The 17,797-nt window shown below is 41.9% G+C and overlaps 1 protein-coding gene and 1 long non-coding RNA gene across 2 annotated transcripts in view; one reads left to right on the forward strand and one right to left on the reverse strand.

The window, feature by feature from the left end:
* Nucleotides 1-17,797, reverse strand: part of ARID5B (AT-rich interaction domain 5B) — a 102,981-nt gene that overhangs the window by 9,862 nt on the left and 75,322 nt on the right. Inside the window, exon 6 of the mRNA XM_008933646.3 lies at nt 10,796-10,893. Coding sequence (XP_008931894.1) covers nt 10,796-10,893 — 98 coding nt within the window. The remainder of the gene's footprint in view (nt 1-10,795; nt 10,894-17,797) is intronic.
* On the forward strand, nt 744-17,353 carry LOC108641824. The gene is made up of 3 exons (XR_001922300.1): nt 744-829; nt 14,308-14,427; nt 17,129-17,353. It is a non-coding gene; the product is annotated as an uncharacterized LOC108641824 (long non-coding RNA).

A 17,797-nucleotide genomic window follows, 5' to 3' on the forward strand; every position in this document is an offset into this window, starting at 1 on the left:
AATACCTGCTTCCCACTGTAATATTACAGTTAATGTTTATATAATAAAAAGCATAACTAAGCAGAAGAAGAAAAAAATAATCTTGTTCATACTTGAGGCTGCTACATTTCATTCGCAAAGTGCAAATATTGGTGAAAACACCAAATTCCTCCCTGCACTGCCCAAAGCACTTTGGACTTCACTCGAGGCAAGGCTGGGTTTCACACAGGGCAGCGTCCAGGCTGCTTTGCCATGTGTTAAATATTTAAAATCGCTTTTAATAAAAACACATTTTATTACAATAATTGTTAACACTGCGAGGGGAGTGTTTGACTTTGTTTTGTTTCCATGGGAACATGTTGCCCATTAAAACTCTACATATTCCATCCAGGAAGGTTTAAGACGCTGTCCGGTACCCCATGGGACACGGAGATGCTCCCAACCCATGGAGCGGGCCTTTCCCTGAAAGGCGCCAAGTGATTAACCCCGTGGCTCCGGCCAGGACGGGAGCAAGGCCTGGGTCGACACGATTAATCACCGCTCGCGTGCTCTCCGTCGAGCCTTGTAGGGTAACGCGGGACACAAACTCCTCCTCCTCCTGCTTCTGCACCTCATCAGAACTCATTAGCTTGGGCGCTAATTAGTTACCGTGGCTTAAATTTCCTTTTCTGATCTTAAGGGTTCATGTGGGAGTACAAGGTTTTCATTTTAGTTATTTTTCACTGAGCTCAGCAGTTGGCAGGCCGACAGCAGTAAAAATACATTTCACATCGCCGGTCAGTGGCCTGGAGCCAGCGGCAGGAAATCTGGAATTAAATGTTTCGTGTATCGGGGAGGCGGCATGACTAAGGTAAAACTGAGTCAAAACACAAGGATGGTTTGTTCTAGGATTTTCCCCTCCTCGCCTGAAAGGAGGGCCGGCGGGCTGCCGGACCCTGTGGTCAAGGTGGCTTTTGGGGGCGGCTGGCGAGGAGCCGGGCAGGAACGAGGGCTGCGAGACCCCGGGGAGCAGCAGAGCCCAGCAACGCCAGCAATTGCCGCTTCACATAGAGATTTCCGTTGGTTGCAATTTTCACCGAATGTTTTTTCAGTTATCCTGTCATGGTACAACACAATTACCCACAGGATATGATCTTATCATTTGATTATTAGAAGTTTTTATAGCGCAGGAGTAATAAAGCTAATACAGCTCTTGGAACATGTAAGCAGCCGGCTCACATGCCATGAAAGCAGCCGGTTTAACCAATTTAAGGTCAATATTGCCCAACACCAGAAGAATGCGATCTGCTGTTAGCCAAATAGTTTAGCAGAATGTGACATGTCTGAAACCAGCACAAGATATTTTTTTTTTTTTGGTCAAATATTTGCAGTGCAGGTAAGATTTAATCAATCTTTGCGCAAGGAGAGGTAAAGATAATGTCCAAAAAACTGGATCAAGGTACTTCAAATGGATCGTACGTTGGAAACAACAACTGTGTTTTCCATTGCTTTGAACTGTGGCTGTATTTCACAACAGGGAGGGAAGTATCAAAGTATTCATAAAAAAGGAAAAGAGGGGGAATATTTCATGGTCCAAAGAATATTTACTTGTAAAGCCTAGGAGAAGACCAAAAAAAAGGGTCTTTATAGTGATCAAGATTCTGATATTAAGATTAATAAAATGTATTATTTATAAATCAATTAACATAAATAGAATATGTAAGCACTAGTGTATTAAAAAAATCTTTCCACAGGCAGCAGATTTTTAGCAGCATGAGGTTTTTTTTTTTTCCTGGAATAATACAAGAATAACATTTTCCAGCCAAGAGCAGAAACAGTAGGGGAGTCTTTGCTATCACAGGGCTTCTTATTAAATTCAGTCACTGTGAAAAGCCAGTCTTTTTCTTTTCTTTTTTTTTTTTTAAATAAAGACAACTTAAAATCAATACAAGTTAGATTAACAAATCAGTACTATACTAATCCTGATTTATTACAATCGGCAATATTAAGTTTAATCATGTATAAACTGCTACTCAAAAAAAGATTTTCTTTTAGTAAGTCCTGAATTAAATAATGGTGCAGTGTACTGAGTTTTTAGATCTGCATCATCTGATATTATGAAAAATTCAATGTACTTCTCTGCAGCAGATGTCAGAGGTCAGCAAATCTATTACAGTAATGTAAGTAATCTGGCTTTCTGCCAAGGTTTTTTTAAAAAACACTGAAGCAGATAATTTTATATTTACAAATTCTAAAATCCTCTAGGGACTGAATCTCTTCCCCAACAAAAAGCAGAAACTTCACATTAGAGAAATGTATTTCACAGTATATCAAACATGTCTTCATCATTAGCATTTCATAAAAGGAAAAAAAAAAGCCCTTAATCTTTATTAGTCAACATTTTTTTTTCCCAGCTACAGAACTAACAATACAAGATCTCATCTGAGCCAACAACCACTACATGTATTGATTATGCAGAATGAATGACTTTTTTGGCCCGACTTTGCTTCACAGGACACATGAGAGCACATCTATTTATAGGCATGATAAAAAAAGTAGTTACAATAATGCAAAGGATCTGACCAGCCCAGAAAGAGGAAGGAAATTAAATGTTAAGGCTGCCAGTTTCCTCTTTAATTCTCCCTACTGTGTATGGATATGACAGGGCTCTGGGGCCAGGGAGGAACCATATGCCCAGGACACACAGGGTGAAGGAGGGAAGGAGGCAGCTCAGCACAACCCCTACAATATTTTTTTATATCTCTGTTTCAGTATTTAGTTTTGTTTTGTTTTTGGCAGAATAAAATATTCCAGCATGTCTCCCATCGACATCATTGTACTTTCTCAAGGGCTTCAAGTCCAACACCAAATAGCATGCAATGGAGCCTCTCAGCCACAAGAATAATTTTGGAAAGACAAAGTACCGAAGGCCATTCCTTGGGAGATGTTGCCCCATTCGCATGCTTGGCCAGGTTAAGGAGGCTAATTGCAACTGGAATGGAAAAAGATTTAAATTTGCTCCACCAAATGAATCCAGCAACCAGTTAACCCATGGAACTCACTGCCAATGGATATCTTGGGGCCAAGGGATTAGTGAGATTATGCAAGGATTAGATGCTAATGTAAATCATGAGAACATTAAGCTGTTAGAGCTTCAAAATGCTGAAAACGGACAGGCAATAGGACTCTTTACAGGTAGGAATTTGGGAAAGGTTTTCCTCCTGAGCACCTTAGGTCACAGTGGCTCCAACTCCCTCCTCTGGAGTTGGGGGACAAGACAGCTGGTTTGCCTGGCTCCAGAGGGCAACCATCTGGTTCAAGAGGTCCCCACAACAGCCGGGTAGAGCTGCCCACAGCCCCTGCAGCCAGAGGGTCCAAGCACAGGGCTGGGAGGAGTGGTCACTGAGCCAGAGCAGCTTGGGGCAGCTCTGGCAACAGCCCCTGTGGGGCAAAGGGGCCCCCATCAGTAACCCTGGTGAGAGAAACCGGAGTCTTGTCCCCTAGAAACTCAGGGGCAAAACTGAGTGGCAAAAATTCAGCTGTTTTAAGGGACCAGCAGGAACACCTGAGCTCTGATCCCAAGAGAAGCCTTGTCTTTTTTACTGTGATGCTTTTCAAAAGGATAAATCTCGGAGCACTGGTGTCGGTGTAGGCAAGAGAAACAAGGTACCTTCAACAGCAATCAGTTGGTGGGGATAGCCAGGAGTAGGAGGCAGCTCTCCTGGACACCACTGACACGTTCCCAGCAAAGAAGGGAAACTTAAAGGTCTCAGTCTGTTTTCCAAAATGGAAATATAAAATACATTGAGGAAATGAAGCAGAGTGTTCCTCAAGTCTGATTTCCCTGGACTGCATTGTACAATGGAGGGGTTACGAAAGCAAGCCTCACATGCTTTTGTGCAGAACACAATAGCAATGGCTTGATTTGCATTTGTCTGAAGTACAAAACTGGCATGTATTTTATCAGCAAAGACAAAATATGTTTGAGTTCAATTTTCTTTCCAAAGAACTTTCCTTCCTTAAAGAAATGGTTCTTTCATCCTTTCATCAACAACTTTCCTCACAGCCCACTGGGAGTGCTGGTGGGTAATGAGAATGGCTCACTGCTGAAAGGTGGGAACTGCGCTAATGTAAGAGAATTCAAAGACACTTTGTTTTAAGTAAACTGGAAATTAGTGACATTACAAACACAGCTGTTGATTTAGTTGCACAGCCAGGCTAGGGAAGCTCAGGCACTTCCGATCCTAGGGCTCAGCAGGGGGAGATGAACAACCCCAGCCTTTTGCCTTTGGTGCAGATTTACTGCATGTGAAAGACTCTAAGGAAAGGTGATGGGCACAGAGCGGCTTCCCCAGGTGACTCTACCAAAACTGCTACAAGCCTCTGTTTGTCCAGTCACCATTTCTGCATCTAAAGACATGCATTTTGTTTGGTAGGTTCATAGAGTCCCTGCAATGCTCAGTCCCTATGCTCAGGACAAGTTCACAGATGCCATTTTGCACTGCTTGTGGGGTGCAGGTCTCCTGGAGAGACCCCAAAATCCTGTTGACTCTCCCTTGGGAACTCTGAGTCACATCTCCATTGCTCAAAGCCAAACAAACCAGGACAATCCACGCCATGTTAGCAAAATCCTGAAGTACAAGGTGGAGATTCCCAGCAGCCCTGGGGAACCTGAGGGGAAAGATCTTACTCTTCATCACTGGTGCTGCTCCTGCAAAGGAGAATGGCATGTTTCCCACTGTGCAGCACCCTCCTGGGGCAACTCAGCTCCCAGCAAGGAAAAGGGGCTTGTCCACTTGTGTCAAGCCTGTCCCTACTCCTGGATGTCAAGAGGTGGTTACCAGGTGTGACACTGACCAACTCCAAGCACTCAGCTTGGTGACTGGGTGTGCTGGGACCCCAAAAGCAGTGGGTGGCACATGGTATGCCACTATTCTGCTAGGACAAACTCCTGGGTGGAAGGCAGGATGTAGCTGGGAAAACAACTCCCCACCAGGAGAGAGATCATCTGTTTCCAGGCACTAAAAGGCAGCGCCCTACTGTCCAGAACTTTGCACCCAAGGATTCCCGCTGACTCCAGTGCTGGCCAGCAAGTCTCTGAGGTTGAAACCCCAGAAATTTTGAAAAATATGTGTGTTCTCAGTTGTTTTGAATGGACAGCTAAGGATCTATTTTAATGGTAAACAATTACATTCCTCTGTCATCTGATACTTTCTAAATTTTGGGGAGGGGGGAAGCTTTCTGAATTTTCAATAGTTCCTTTGTTAAAGCATCTGTTACTCACATAATTGAAAAGATGTTTGTTCAGTGGTATGCTTGAGAGTACAGTTATTTAATCTTAATGATAAAGCCCTGAGGGCAGAAAATCATAAGTAGAAACCTCTTGTTATTTATCAAAAAGAAAAAAACCTCCAAACTAAAAACCCAGGAAAAAAAAGAGAGAACTGAGACACCTCATCTATCTTCAGGCTTAAATTCATGCTTGATGGAAAACTACTGAGACAATTTGCAACTTGTGAAGTTTTCTGGGAGTCTGGGACTAGCTGAAGTGTGAGGGGGGCAGGGAAGTGGGGTGAAGACAAAAATAAAACAACCAGAAAAAACTGTTGCTTGGCAAGTCTTTTTTGGGTCAAACAAAGAGCTAGTTGTAGTTTACAGCATGACATAACATTTGATTAATTTTTGCCTGAGGATGTTTTCACACTTAACAGTGTAAATCAAAACCTTCTATTAATTACAACGTGTATTAAAAGATAACCATAAGTAATTTCATGTAGATGCCATACTAGCCTCCTGCTTTTTTTTCTCTCTAAAAATTGGCTGCTATTTCTTACAAAACTCCACTGAAATTCTTACATGTTTACCAAAGTTATCCAAACGCTTTAACAAAACCAAACAGCATTTGCATGGAACACAGGGCTCTCTTGCATATTGAATTACTGCACAATATCCTTAGGGTAGACAGATTTTACAGTTGTTAAAGGGAAACCATGTAAAGGACTTATTTTGACCTACCTTGTGTTTCTGATAATATATAATATTTATGTGAGCGATTTAGAAAGAAAAATGGCAGATTGGGCTCTGAATTGCACAAGACACTTTATCTCCTGGGGTTTAGTCCCCTGGTAAGGGACAGATGTGCAGGGTGCTCTGCAAGTACCCAGGGGCCACACTCACAGCCAGAATAAAACCCTGCACAAGTCAGTGTCCAAAGCACGGGCACGGCCACCCTGCCCCACTGTGAAGAACCACAACCCATCTCACCTATCTGCTTCTCCTCAAGTTCCCAGTGGTTGTGGCTCTGCAGAAAGCTCTCCCACGCAGCTGCCTGAATTCGGCGAGAGCACAAGGCCTAATAAATCCCTCTCCAGCTAGGTTTGACCAGGACACAGTGGCTTTACAAGTGCGACTCGTGAGGGTCAGGATATGACACACTGCTGAAGAGCAGGACACGGCCTGTGGGAGTCTCTAGGTCCATCCCTGCTGGAGATCCCGAGGAAGCCCAGCTTCCTGCAGCACCCAAAGAGGTCAGAAGGTTACTGGTCCAGTTGCTTGCCATGACACCTTCCAACACAGGCATGTCTGTCTACCAAAGAGGCTGAGGAGAGTCACTGTATGCCATTGCACACCACAATTCCCCAGCCCATGCGTGTATGTGCAAAGCTTGTGCACAGGGTTTGCTCTGGAGGAAACCAAGATGAATCACAGCCAGACCTGGAGACAGAAAAAAGCCCCAACAGGCAATTGCTAGGATTTTTGTTTTGTTCAATTCGTTTTATTGGGTACTTTACATACCTTGCAAAATAGCAGGTTGGGTTTTTTGGTTTTTTTTTTTTTTTTTTTTTTTTTTTTTTTTGGGGGGGGGTGGTGGTGTAATATTTATGAAAAATCCCTAACAACAACATCAGCAGCACTGCAGAAACACAGCCTATTGCTCATGCCAGCAAATTAAAGCTGCTGATCATGTGTTTTGTGTAAAAGCGAAAAGAGACCTCAAACCCTGCATGTGAAAACCACATCTGGTGGTTTTTAGGGGAAGATGGCACAGAGAAGAGTGCTTCGCAGAAAAGTAGCCGTTTCTGAGGGTTTCTCGATAGGAGAGAGAGATGTAGGGTACTGACAAAGGCTGTAAGAGTTTCACAGGAACGGTGCAGGCTGAATCAGCTCATACCAACCACACACACCTCTGGCTTTCTGTGACTGTGCAAAGTAAGTGCATCAAAGGAGCACAAAGGAAGAAAGTAACAACCAAAACAACAACAACAACAACAACAAAAACAACACATAAGCTCTGTACAGTCCAAGTCGTGCACAGAGCACAGCCCCATGATGGGAAAACATTAATGCTTTTTATATTGGTAATCATCTGTAACATGAGCAATTAAGTGCAGTACTAATGGACTATAGCCAAGAGCCTGGTACTAATATTAAAAACTGACAGAGATGAATAGGTTTGGAAGGAAAACTAGGCTGACAAAGACAGTTTTATGAAGTGCTTGGGCCTATTTGGAATAACCCAATCAGAGGCAGGTCCAGACCAGCCATGCCTACAGTGACAATAATGCATTCACTGGCATTATGTGATGCCTGCTATGTTTTAAACAAAAACACCCATTGCTTCTACTCAGAAACCTGCACTTTCATTATTATACTCATTAATAAAACAAAAGTTGTCTAACTAATATACAAATAACACTTACTGAAACACTGGCAGCCTTGCCTTGTTTTAAAATGAAACCAGTTACTGGAAACACAAACCATATCATATGATAAATGAATCGGCTGAAAATGCACACAAAAACCTTTCTTTCCCTTTAACCAGGGAAACAAAGCAAACACTGCCCCAACTGAAGCATTCTGCCTGCTTACAGCACACCAGCAGCTACCACCACAAGTTCTGCTCCAAATAGGGGGATGCAGAGCAATACATTCCCCACAGCCTTTAAATCTGGCTTTGTTTTAGCTTTTGGCATCCTTGCTATCATGAGTCTGCAGCAACATGGTGGCTTTGTAGAGGTTATAAACACCTTCAGACAAAACTAGTATCTCTTCATGGGATTTGCTAGACAGAGAGACAATTCTGCCTCTCCAATTGTTGTGGCTTGTGTTTGGTTTTTTTGGTTGGTTGGTTGGTTGGTGTTGCCGTTTGTTTTTTCTCCCTCTTTTTGCCCTTTGAAGTCGTGTGTAAAATTCCACCTTTCAAAGGGAAACCTGGAGAGGCCAGGAAGGTGGGATGCAGTGCTTGAATTGGGACATACATGCCATTCCACTCCTGAGCATCCTAAGGATGTCACTGGAAGTGGCTGCCACCTAAACAGCCTTGGTATGCTAAAGCCAGTACAAACAGGAGTTCCTCTGTCACCTTGGAAAAGAGCTGGCTAACACAACACGGACACCCTTGAGATGTGGTTGTAGAGATGAATGGCAAGGCTAAGTCAAACAGCACCAGGGTCAGTGAAGTCAGGAAACTGCCTATTCTGCCTCCAGTAAGCAAGGAAAGGCCAGTGGGATTCAAAAAGGAAAAATCATGAGGTTTATTCAGCATTTACTTTCCAGCTTAATTCAATTTCCAGTTTAGCTTTACAGTTCACAATCAAGTTTGAAAATATATGTGTGTCCTGAATCATGACTGTGTGTTCCTGCACTGCAGTTCTAGTTTTAGATTAAATGTCATCTGAGCACTTTGGTTATAAATGAGCATTAAATTTACAGGTGCTGTAGTTAGAATTACCAGCTGAAACAAACCATGACAATTTCATTTACTTTTCTCCAAGTCTGAGGCTTAATACAGCTTTCCTGTGGTGGAAAAAAAGCATCTAACAGTAGAAAATTAGAGACTGGATGAGTCACTGAGGTTTTTGTATACGTGTTTTGGTTTTTCAGACCAAATTTGGTAAAGCACATTTTAGGTAAGCTCAAGGTTAACCTAAAAATCCTGCAAGACTTTTTCTCCAAATGCCATCTTCTGACAGCCTCCCAGAGTCCTGGAAAATAGGTGCTGCATCATATCAGACATAACCCAGAACTACACGATAGGCTGCCATCCAAGAACTCAGATTTGAGCTCCCTGGTTTACCAAGACCAACCTAACCATAAACTAAAAGACTCTTTCCTCAGACTGGCTGGAGGCAAGCGGAACTGCTTTTGGATAGCCTGGAAAGGGGTTTCAATCTTGAAGGTATCGTGAGTCTGCTCAGGTTTTCTAGTGAGCACAGTGGGGTTTGCGGCACACCTCGAGTAACTGCTGAGTCAGTCACAAAGATGAGTCTCTATGCATGGAAGGGGAATGCAATTCAGGGCGTTTGCACGTAAAAAAATAAAACACTAGCATGAAACACTGACAGGAAAGCAGAAGAGAGAGACAGGGGTTCATGAAGTATTTGGAATGGTTCATTTATTTTTCCACAACTACAAGACATGCATGCTCTCGGTGACTCCAGGATTTCAACACAGAGCTCAGCAATGCTCGCTCCCTCTGCGACCTAAACCGGCAGAGACCTAATGCTTATATGTGCCTGGGTCTCCTCTGTCAAATAACATCCTCCAAAGCACATCTGGCGAGGGAAGAGCCAGACTGCCAGTTGGAAACTCATCAGCTGGCTTGGGTGCAAGAGGAAGCCCTGAGACTCTCGGGGCTGTAATGATGGAGGGGAAGAGTTGAATACCCACCATCTGATGAGTCAATAAAACAATCTATAACATTTGTCTGCAGCGCGAGGGCAGGGAAAAGCCCCTCCTGACACGTGCAGCAACTCACTCAGCTTGCTCTGCTGTTTGGCTCAATCTCCAGAAAGCTTCTAACTTTTATAGTGGCATTCATTACATGCAACTCCTTTGGGCCCTTCTGTTGGAGGTGTCTCCTGTAAATGGGCATGATCAATTCCCCCTCCCTCCATGAGGATGGCAGTACGTCCCTTGGAGAGGCCAACATGGAAGGCACTAAAATAAGGAGCAAAACTGCCCACTGAGTACAGCTCAGCCGTGCTGCTTTCTGCACAGGCAAGTACAGTCTCTTCCTGACCCCAGCAAAGTAACTTGTTTATGCCCAGGAACAAGAGACTGGACTTTCCTTATCTGAGCCTGAAATTGCTGAGCTTTTATTCGCATTTGCTTGTCTAAGGAAAAAAATCAAAAACAGAAGAAAGAAAAAGAAAGAATAAAGATAAAAGAAAAAGAAAAAAAAAGAGAGAGTTGTTTCTAAAAACCATACCAAACCAAAACAACATTCCAGCTCCAGTACTTTATTCAATGCGTGCTGGCTTCACAAGCCCTGGAAGTTATTATCTACATGGGAAGAATAAGAAATCAACAGTTCTGACCAGCTACAATGGCTGCAGAGAAAGAGTGTTTGGCAGCAGCTCGCAGGCAGGGAGGAGGGAAGGAATGCAATGAAGAAGAGGAATGCAACGCTCGGCATGACCTACAATATTAACAGCACCCTGCATTGTGGGTCACCCCATTATTTTGATCACAACCACAATTTGCTTAATTGGTATTCCTAAAAAATGACAGATGACAAGTGTTTGCATCAATTAGCTGTCATTTCTTATTTTTTCTTGAATATGTTTTGCTCATTTTTTCAGCTTCTTTAACTGTAAAGCTGTTGCAAAAATTAAGATATATACCAAAGAAGAATCAGATGCTTGTTTTATTTATTTAGTCACTGGAGACAGACACTCTGGTTTAAATTACAATCTGACTAAACCGTTGGGGGAATATTTACTATATCTTCAAGAAGCCTCTCTCTCTTTTTCTCTAATTCTTTATAAAATGCTTTGAAGGCTTTCCAAATTAATTTTTTCATTATTAAACAAGCATTTCGGATTTGTTATCTTACCTTTCATAATGTCTGCGAGTACATGTAGCAGCACTTGTGCTTCCAGGGTTACCACCTAATTCATCATAAATATGTTTCCATTGTCGACGGGCTGTTATCTGTAAAAATGGCAATGGAAAATTTAATCTTGCATCTTTATAGATTCTACAGTGTTTGAGTTCACAACAAATGCACGTATGACACTTTCAGAACAGCATGTACTACAAGCACTATAAAAGCCCCTACAGAATATACAGAGTGCACAGAGCTTTGGGTGTCTTTTTTTTTCTGTAAGTTAGCACTATATCTATTTTCTTTCTAAAATGGAGTGATCTGACTGATTCATTATCAAGTCACAAGCAATACGGACTCACAAAAGAGAATTTCAATCAATACGGGGTCATTAACCATCAGAAGTTATGCAGACAAATCCCACGGTGAATTATGAAAATGAATCTCAAACCATACTCAGCACAAATAACGATTACATAGTTTTTTTTAACTGAATTAGAGAAAATAAATCTGCTGCAAAACCCAAATCCACCACAGAATTCCAAAAATCCACAAAAGCATAGTCCGTAACTCTGTATGTTACAAGTTGTTTATTTTTATCCATTTATGTCAGTAAAATATACAGATCAAATACTAATGAAATCTTAACATACTCCAATGTTAATATTTGAGCTACGTACTTTATTGGACCGTGCTGATGAAAATAAACATCTCGTAACATATTGAGTTGCATACCATGGTTCTGGTTTTTTGTACAGAAATTAGGATTATACAGAATAACAGATGGAAGACCTGGCAAAAGGATTGTTTCTGAATACCACTTCATTATTTTATATATTCCACTATATTTAAAACAGGAAGAAAAACAGGAATAGGACAAGCACAACAGATCACCCTCTTTTGCCTGCAGCTCATAAAGAAGGCCAGTGGAAAACTGTAGGGGCAATTTGGGGAGAATTTTGTCATTTTCTGCGGAATGCTGTGGATTTAATATATTCAGCCCTGGAGGTTTCTTCGGAGTTACCCACAGAGCAGTCAATGGTGTTTACTGAGAAGCTAAAGGCAGCAATCAGAAGAAAACAAATATTACAACTTGCAATCTGAGGCCTGTAATTTTAATCTAAACAAGAGGAGATACCTACTATCATCAGACAGTACAGGGTAAGAGGTGTTTCTTTTTTGCTCAATACAAAAGGAAAATCCTTCCTTTGCAGAAATTATTCTCCAGAATCAAAAGCATGGCTGGAGACTTATCATTTGATAATGTTACAATTTCTTCAAATTTACTGTCTGCAGAGTTCTCCAGAAAACAGCAGCACTGTCAAGTCACTATTAGCACCTGAGCACAGTTTGCATCTATAGATACTTGAAAAAAAAAAGTATTTTATCTTAAACCTTATTTAAAGCTACATGAACTGACTTCATTCACTAATTTTATCTTCTGTCTTTTGTAGCAAACCCAGACACCACAGGCACAAGGATTCAAGCAATTCAGGGATAAAATCTGCACAAATAAATTATTTAAATACAAATCAAACACTCATCTGAAGATAAGGTTCATGCTAAGTCTATTTGGTTTAAGTTCCTACACTGTCTCCTTCCCCAGGCTACCCACACTTCTACTTATTATTACTACTAAAGGGTTTGAAGAACTGGAGTCCTAATGAGCCATAAAGAACGTCACATCCTGAGAATATGAATGGATGTTCTTTATGCAACCCAAGAGGTCAAGTGAGAGTTGGACCAAGTACCCTGCTGTGGAGGAATGCGTGGATGGGAAGCTACCTCTGGTTCTGCCTCCCACATTCCACCAGTCGCCTCAGGACAGGCAGAGGACAGAGGCACAGCCAGACAACCACCTACACTGCCTTCTTGTAGCTCCCAAAAAACCAGAGATCTCCTGAGGATTGCTCTAAGTGGCTTTATACTAAATCAAGTCTCTGGCAGGCTCACAGACGAGGGGAACAAAGGTGCACAAAGCCAATCTGGGGTCTGTGCTCTGGCCCTGTGACCAGCACAGCCTGGCTGGTTTGCAAGGCTGTGGGCCAGGACCCGATGCCTTGGCTAAGAACAGTGATTGCTGTGCAGGAGCTTTAAATGAAAGCCAAGGATTAGTTAGCAAGAGGACTACTGCAAGTCCCCTTTTTAAACATCCCAATGTGACTAAGAAGCATGGTCTCCATTTTCAAAAGGAAAATGTTAACTTTAGAGCCTTGGTCTCGTTTACCATGAGCTGACTCAAGAGGCGATACTCACACTGGAACACCAGTAAACATAACCGACTTTAAGGGGAAAAGGGAATCTCTTTGAAATCCCATGATCATTTTTGGTGCCTCTTTCCTCTGTGCTGCTTAGAATAACAGTATTTTCACAAACATTTGCCCAGCTTTATCCAATTCTACCTCTCCAATGGACTAGAGCTGCTTGGCAATTAGCAGAGCTGTGCCCTCCTACATACAGAGCTAAGTTTAAATTTGACATTTCCTGAAACAATTGTTATTCTAACAACGCCTGGGGTTGAATTTTCTCCTGCTCTGGAAAGTTTATTTTTTATGCTTAATAAACTTCAAAGGACTAAAGGAACTGATTAATTACACCCTTAATCTGAACAAAATGCTGCACTGAGGAAACTTCACTGCTGTCATACAGGGCAGCTCTGCTCAAGCTGGATGCCCATACTGACCACATCCAAATTGAGGACTGCTTTCCTTTCTCATACCAGTTCCTCCCAGACACCTCAGTGACCAAGAACTTTTTGAGGAGGGTAATGCTCTGCAATGCTTTGGTTACAGTTCTGGTTCCTACCAAAATTCTCTGCCTTTGCTGTATTAGTTTTCCAATTTGTTCTTCCCTACTCCTAACCAGTATATACATCCCTCCCAGTGCCTGCCATGTTTCTAGAAGTGCAGGATGCTCCAAGCTGACCTATTAATCAAGGCAATTGCACAGGCCAGTGCAATTGCCATCTCTGACAGCTTCCTATTCCAATGCTGGCTTTAGTTTTAAAGTAGTCTGCTTTGCAGAGCCCTCCTGCAATTTGCTCCAACCTACGGCTTCACAATCCTAGAGTTGGGTCCAGTGGAAGTCAGCATCTTTGAAAACTCCTGTGACATCTTTCCCAACCAGCAAAAACTGGAGGCTTAAGGTCTTCAGCACTGTTCCCAGATCCCTTCCCCCTGAAAGGATTCTTGCTTTTCCCACTGCAAACATAATAAGGAATTTTCTGGTCATGGTACGTGATCTTCACAGTTCTCTTCGAAACAGAGCTCTGGGTATTAGCTCTGTATGAAACAAACTCAGGTAGCTTTGCATTCCACTGATATATCAGTTTCTTCGGGCCTGCCCAGACACAGGACTGTGGTGTGTGTCAATCATTAATTTTTAAAAACTAAAGCACTTTATTGTTGCTTCCAGGAGGCAGCAGCTAAATGGGATCCCACTGACCTTTGGCAAAATCTAAGCTGCTACACACTAAAGGTTAAGCTCCACCTAATTTTCTTTCTACCCTTTATCTTTCTAAGACATCTCCAGGTAGAGTCCATTCAGCAGCACAGCCTTCTGCAAACATGCCAAGGCACTTCTTTTATGTTGGCTCAAAAGAAAAAATGCTACTTCATGACTTGCCAAGGACAACTCTTCAGGTAAGTCCTGGAAGTTTCCCATCTATGAATATCTGCACCTTTCACTCACTTCACTTAGGATGACAGAATTCCAGGCAATGGCTGTTAAATGCCACTGCAGCTGAGCCCCTTTGAACGTTTTGTATTTCACCCAGTGATCTGGAGACATTTTAAACCATTCCTACTGTGAAGATCTGCTATAGAGAGAGCTTTCCAATGCACTCTCCTATTATTAGTAACAAAGATGTTCGTTTCACATATCTTTGTTTAAGAGAAACATGATTCCACCTACTCCGAAGAGACAGTTTCATCTCTTAAGGACTTAAACTAATTTGTACAGGTTGCTATTTTTATTAAGCCTGTATTATGTCCAACAAGAAGTACAAGGGAGTGTGGTATTACACAGTTAAAGATGACAACTAACTAAGAATTAGTAATCAAAAGGGGGAGAAATTACTCTTATGAGTACTCTGACTGGAGAACCCTTTATGGCACACAATCATGAGTTGACACTATTAGATATCCTGCATGTATATCCCATATGCAAAGGTAATGCTCTCTGTCAAGTCTCACTGGATCCGTTCAGGCCCCTGACACAGGACAATAAAGGAAAGTCAGACAGATGGCTAAGAAAGTTGTTACATCTCCACATCTCAAAACCAGGTCCTGGCTGTTCTCAGTCCCTGTTAGATCCTTATCGAAACAGGACTGGACTCAAAGGTCTCGCACTGTTCTGTGAATCTGTGCAGAAGCTGGAAAACACCGCGCATCACCTCTGCTTGTTTCTCAAAAATGTTTTTTAAACCCCACTGAAACATCTATATATGGACAAGGTGGACAGGGCAATGGATAAAACTTAAAATGGGCAGACTATCATTGTTCTGTCAAACACAAGGATATAAAGTTTGCAACTGCTTTAACTGGGAAGGTTTCTACTCTTACTAGTAAAAAACTAGTCATCTAACCACTCTAAGTTTCCGTATGTCATTTTAACCCATGTTTTATCTGTTTCCTGTTCACAAAATGACTGTCACATGCCAAAGTCAAATATCTACTTCTAAATATTCTTTTCTTTACAATACTTCTAAGAGAAAAGACCTATTTCTATCTCGATGCACAAACCAGAAACCTGTGACATTTTAAAACAAGTTAAAGATGGTGAAGCCCTTATAACGGACAAAGGGTTTGTTCAAGCCAGATGGAAGGGTCCATAGAGATAAATGTGCATTAATCAGGGCAGGTTTCAGAAAGCCTTTGCTCTGCACATGACTTCTCCTCACTGACAGATAGTAGTACTGTGTGTGAGCAGTGGATTCTGGTCATTACTGAATTACAGCACTCACTTGAAATTTCTGCATCTAAGTAGACCTGCCTAAGATGCTAGAACTGATACTGAGGTACATGTCACCCCAGCCATTGTGAAAAATGAAACACAAATCAAACACAAAAGCCTCTCAGCAGTGCTCACCATGATAAAATATATACAAATGAATGCAGCTTGGCAAACTCAATGAATATCAACTGGCCATAATATAATAAAAAAAAGACTGTGCACAGGTCAAAGTATTGCAACAGCTATCAATTTAATAGGAAATTCAAAGCAAAGGCAGATCCATATTGAGGATGAGACTGTTAACAGATGAGAATGAGGTCAGGAAACCTCATGCTCCATTCACAACTTAAAATTGCATCACAGCAGTCCTCCCAACTTCAGCTCACCCGCCAAGAGCACAGATGCCACTCACATCATAAAAACAGGATCGGGCCCATCCTTTCAGCCAGAGTCACTCTCCAAACAAGGCTGGGCTCACAGATATGTCAGAGGGCATGAGCTATGCTTGCCTTGCCTTTACTGACCAGCAAGCAATTGCTTAGTTTACTCTGAAGAATAAGCACCACTGGTACATTTTCATCAAAGGTGACAAATGTCCCTAAACAACAGAGAATATCTGTCTCTGAGAAAAGGACAGAAGGTCTGAGACAAGGATAGACTGAAGCTACTCTGGATGATATTATCACACATTTCTGCTTTCGTTGGCAGACCCGGCTCTCTGGCCCTGGCCTTGTGTTCACAAACTCTCCATCCTATTCCTGCTCTTCCCCAGGCACAGGGGTTCACCTGCTCCCGCATCCCTAAATTCATCCCTCTCCTGCTGCCACTAAAACTCAGGTCTCTCCAGCAAGCCACTACTTTGGCATCCCTGCTTCTATACTTCATCCCTTCATGCAGACCCGAAACATTGCTGTGAAAATCGCTCGTCTCTCTGGACGAGCACCCCGGTCACACCACTTGCCTTTTAATCTCCCTCCTGGCCTTCCCTAGTGCTCTGCATCAAATTCAAGATTTTAGCCCTCATTTTCCTTGCACTTTACAACTCATGGCAATTCTGCTAATTGCTGTAACGATCTATCTATGGCAGCTATTCATTCATACATACCCATGAGCACACCTACACACACCCCTGTACATCAGCATGGTATGTGCTGATTAATGAAAGACAGAAGAAGAACAATAAAAGCCAAATCAAGCATATATTTTTTTTAAGAATGTTATATTTCATGTTTCACAAAATCCCAGGCACACCCATGCTAACCGGCCCGGGCTGCTGATGTACGGAACAATGTGCTTTATTGTATGGAAGGAAAACAGTGAGTTTTGCATTTTGGTTCTAATGACTTTCAGTTTCTTGACAGTGCATTTCTTCTTGTCATTTCTCTACAGCACTGATATGTCCCAGATTACTTCGTAAACAAAGCAAAAATAATTTCTTTCATCCAACTGCGGCAGGAACTGAACAACTTAATCTGATCATTGCGTGCAAAGAAAATATTTCCAATGACGACATCTTCCTATGTCAATTGTTTTTTCATTACAGATGTCATCTCGATATGCCACATTAATGCACCTCTTTCTTCTCATTTCAAGATTTTAATCTAAGTTTGTTGCTCTAATATTTTATTGGTTCAAAATACATGCTGTAAAATCCGTGGCCATCAAATTTTCCTGTAAGCTAAAAATAAACTGCTCTTGTCAGATATGGTTAACTGATAAAAAGTGTCAGAGACTTTTCTGAATTTCTTTGATAACTTCCTGTTTATGTAGTACTGGCCCTAGTCTAATAAAGATCTTTTACACTTGGAATAAGAGGAGATTCTGCAGCATACTCTTCCTAAATGGACAATGCTGATTACTTTTGAAAGCCTTTAATACATTTCCCATATTAGACATGAACAGATGTCAGGGATGTTGCCAAGTGAAATTTCTTTTATGCAATCTTGGCTTGTTGTACAATAATAGCCCTTTCTCAACATGGGAAAAAATTACAGACCTAACTAATTTCCTTGACAGGGAAGAGTTACATATGTTTTCCACTTGTAGTTTTTACGACAA

The sequence above is a fragment of the Manacus vitellinus genome, unplaced genomic scaffold (assembly GCF_001715985.3).
Source record: "Manacus vitellinus isolate BGI_N305 unplaced genomic scaffold, ASM171598v3 scaffold_80_pilon, whole genome shotgun sequence".
NCBI lineage: Eukaryota > Metazoa > Chordata > Aves > Passeriformes > Pipridae > Manacus > Manacus vitellinus.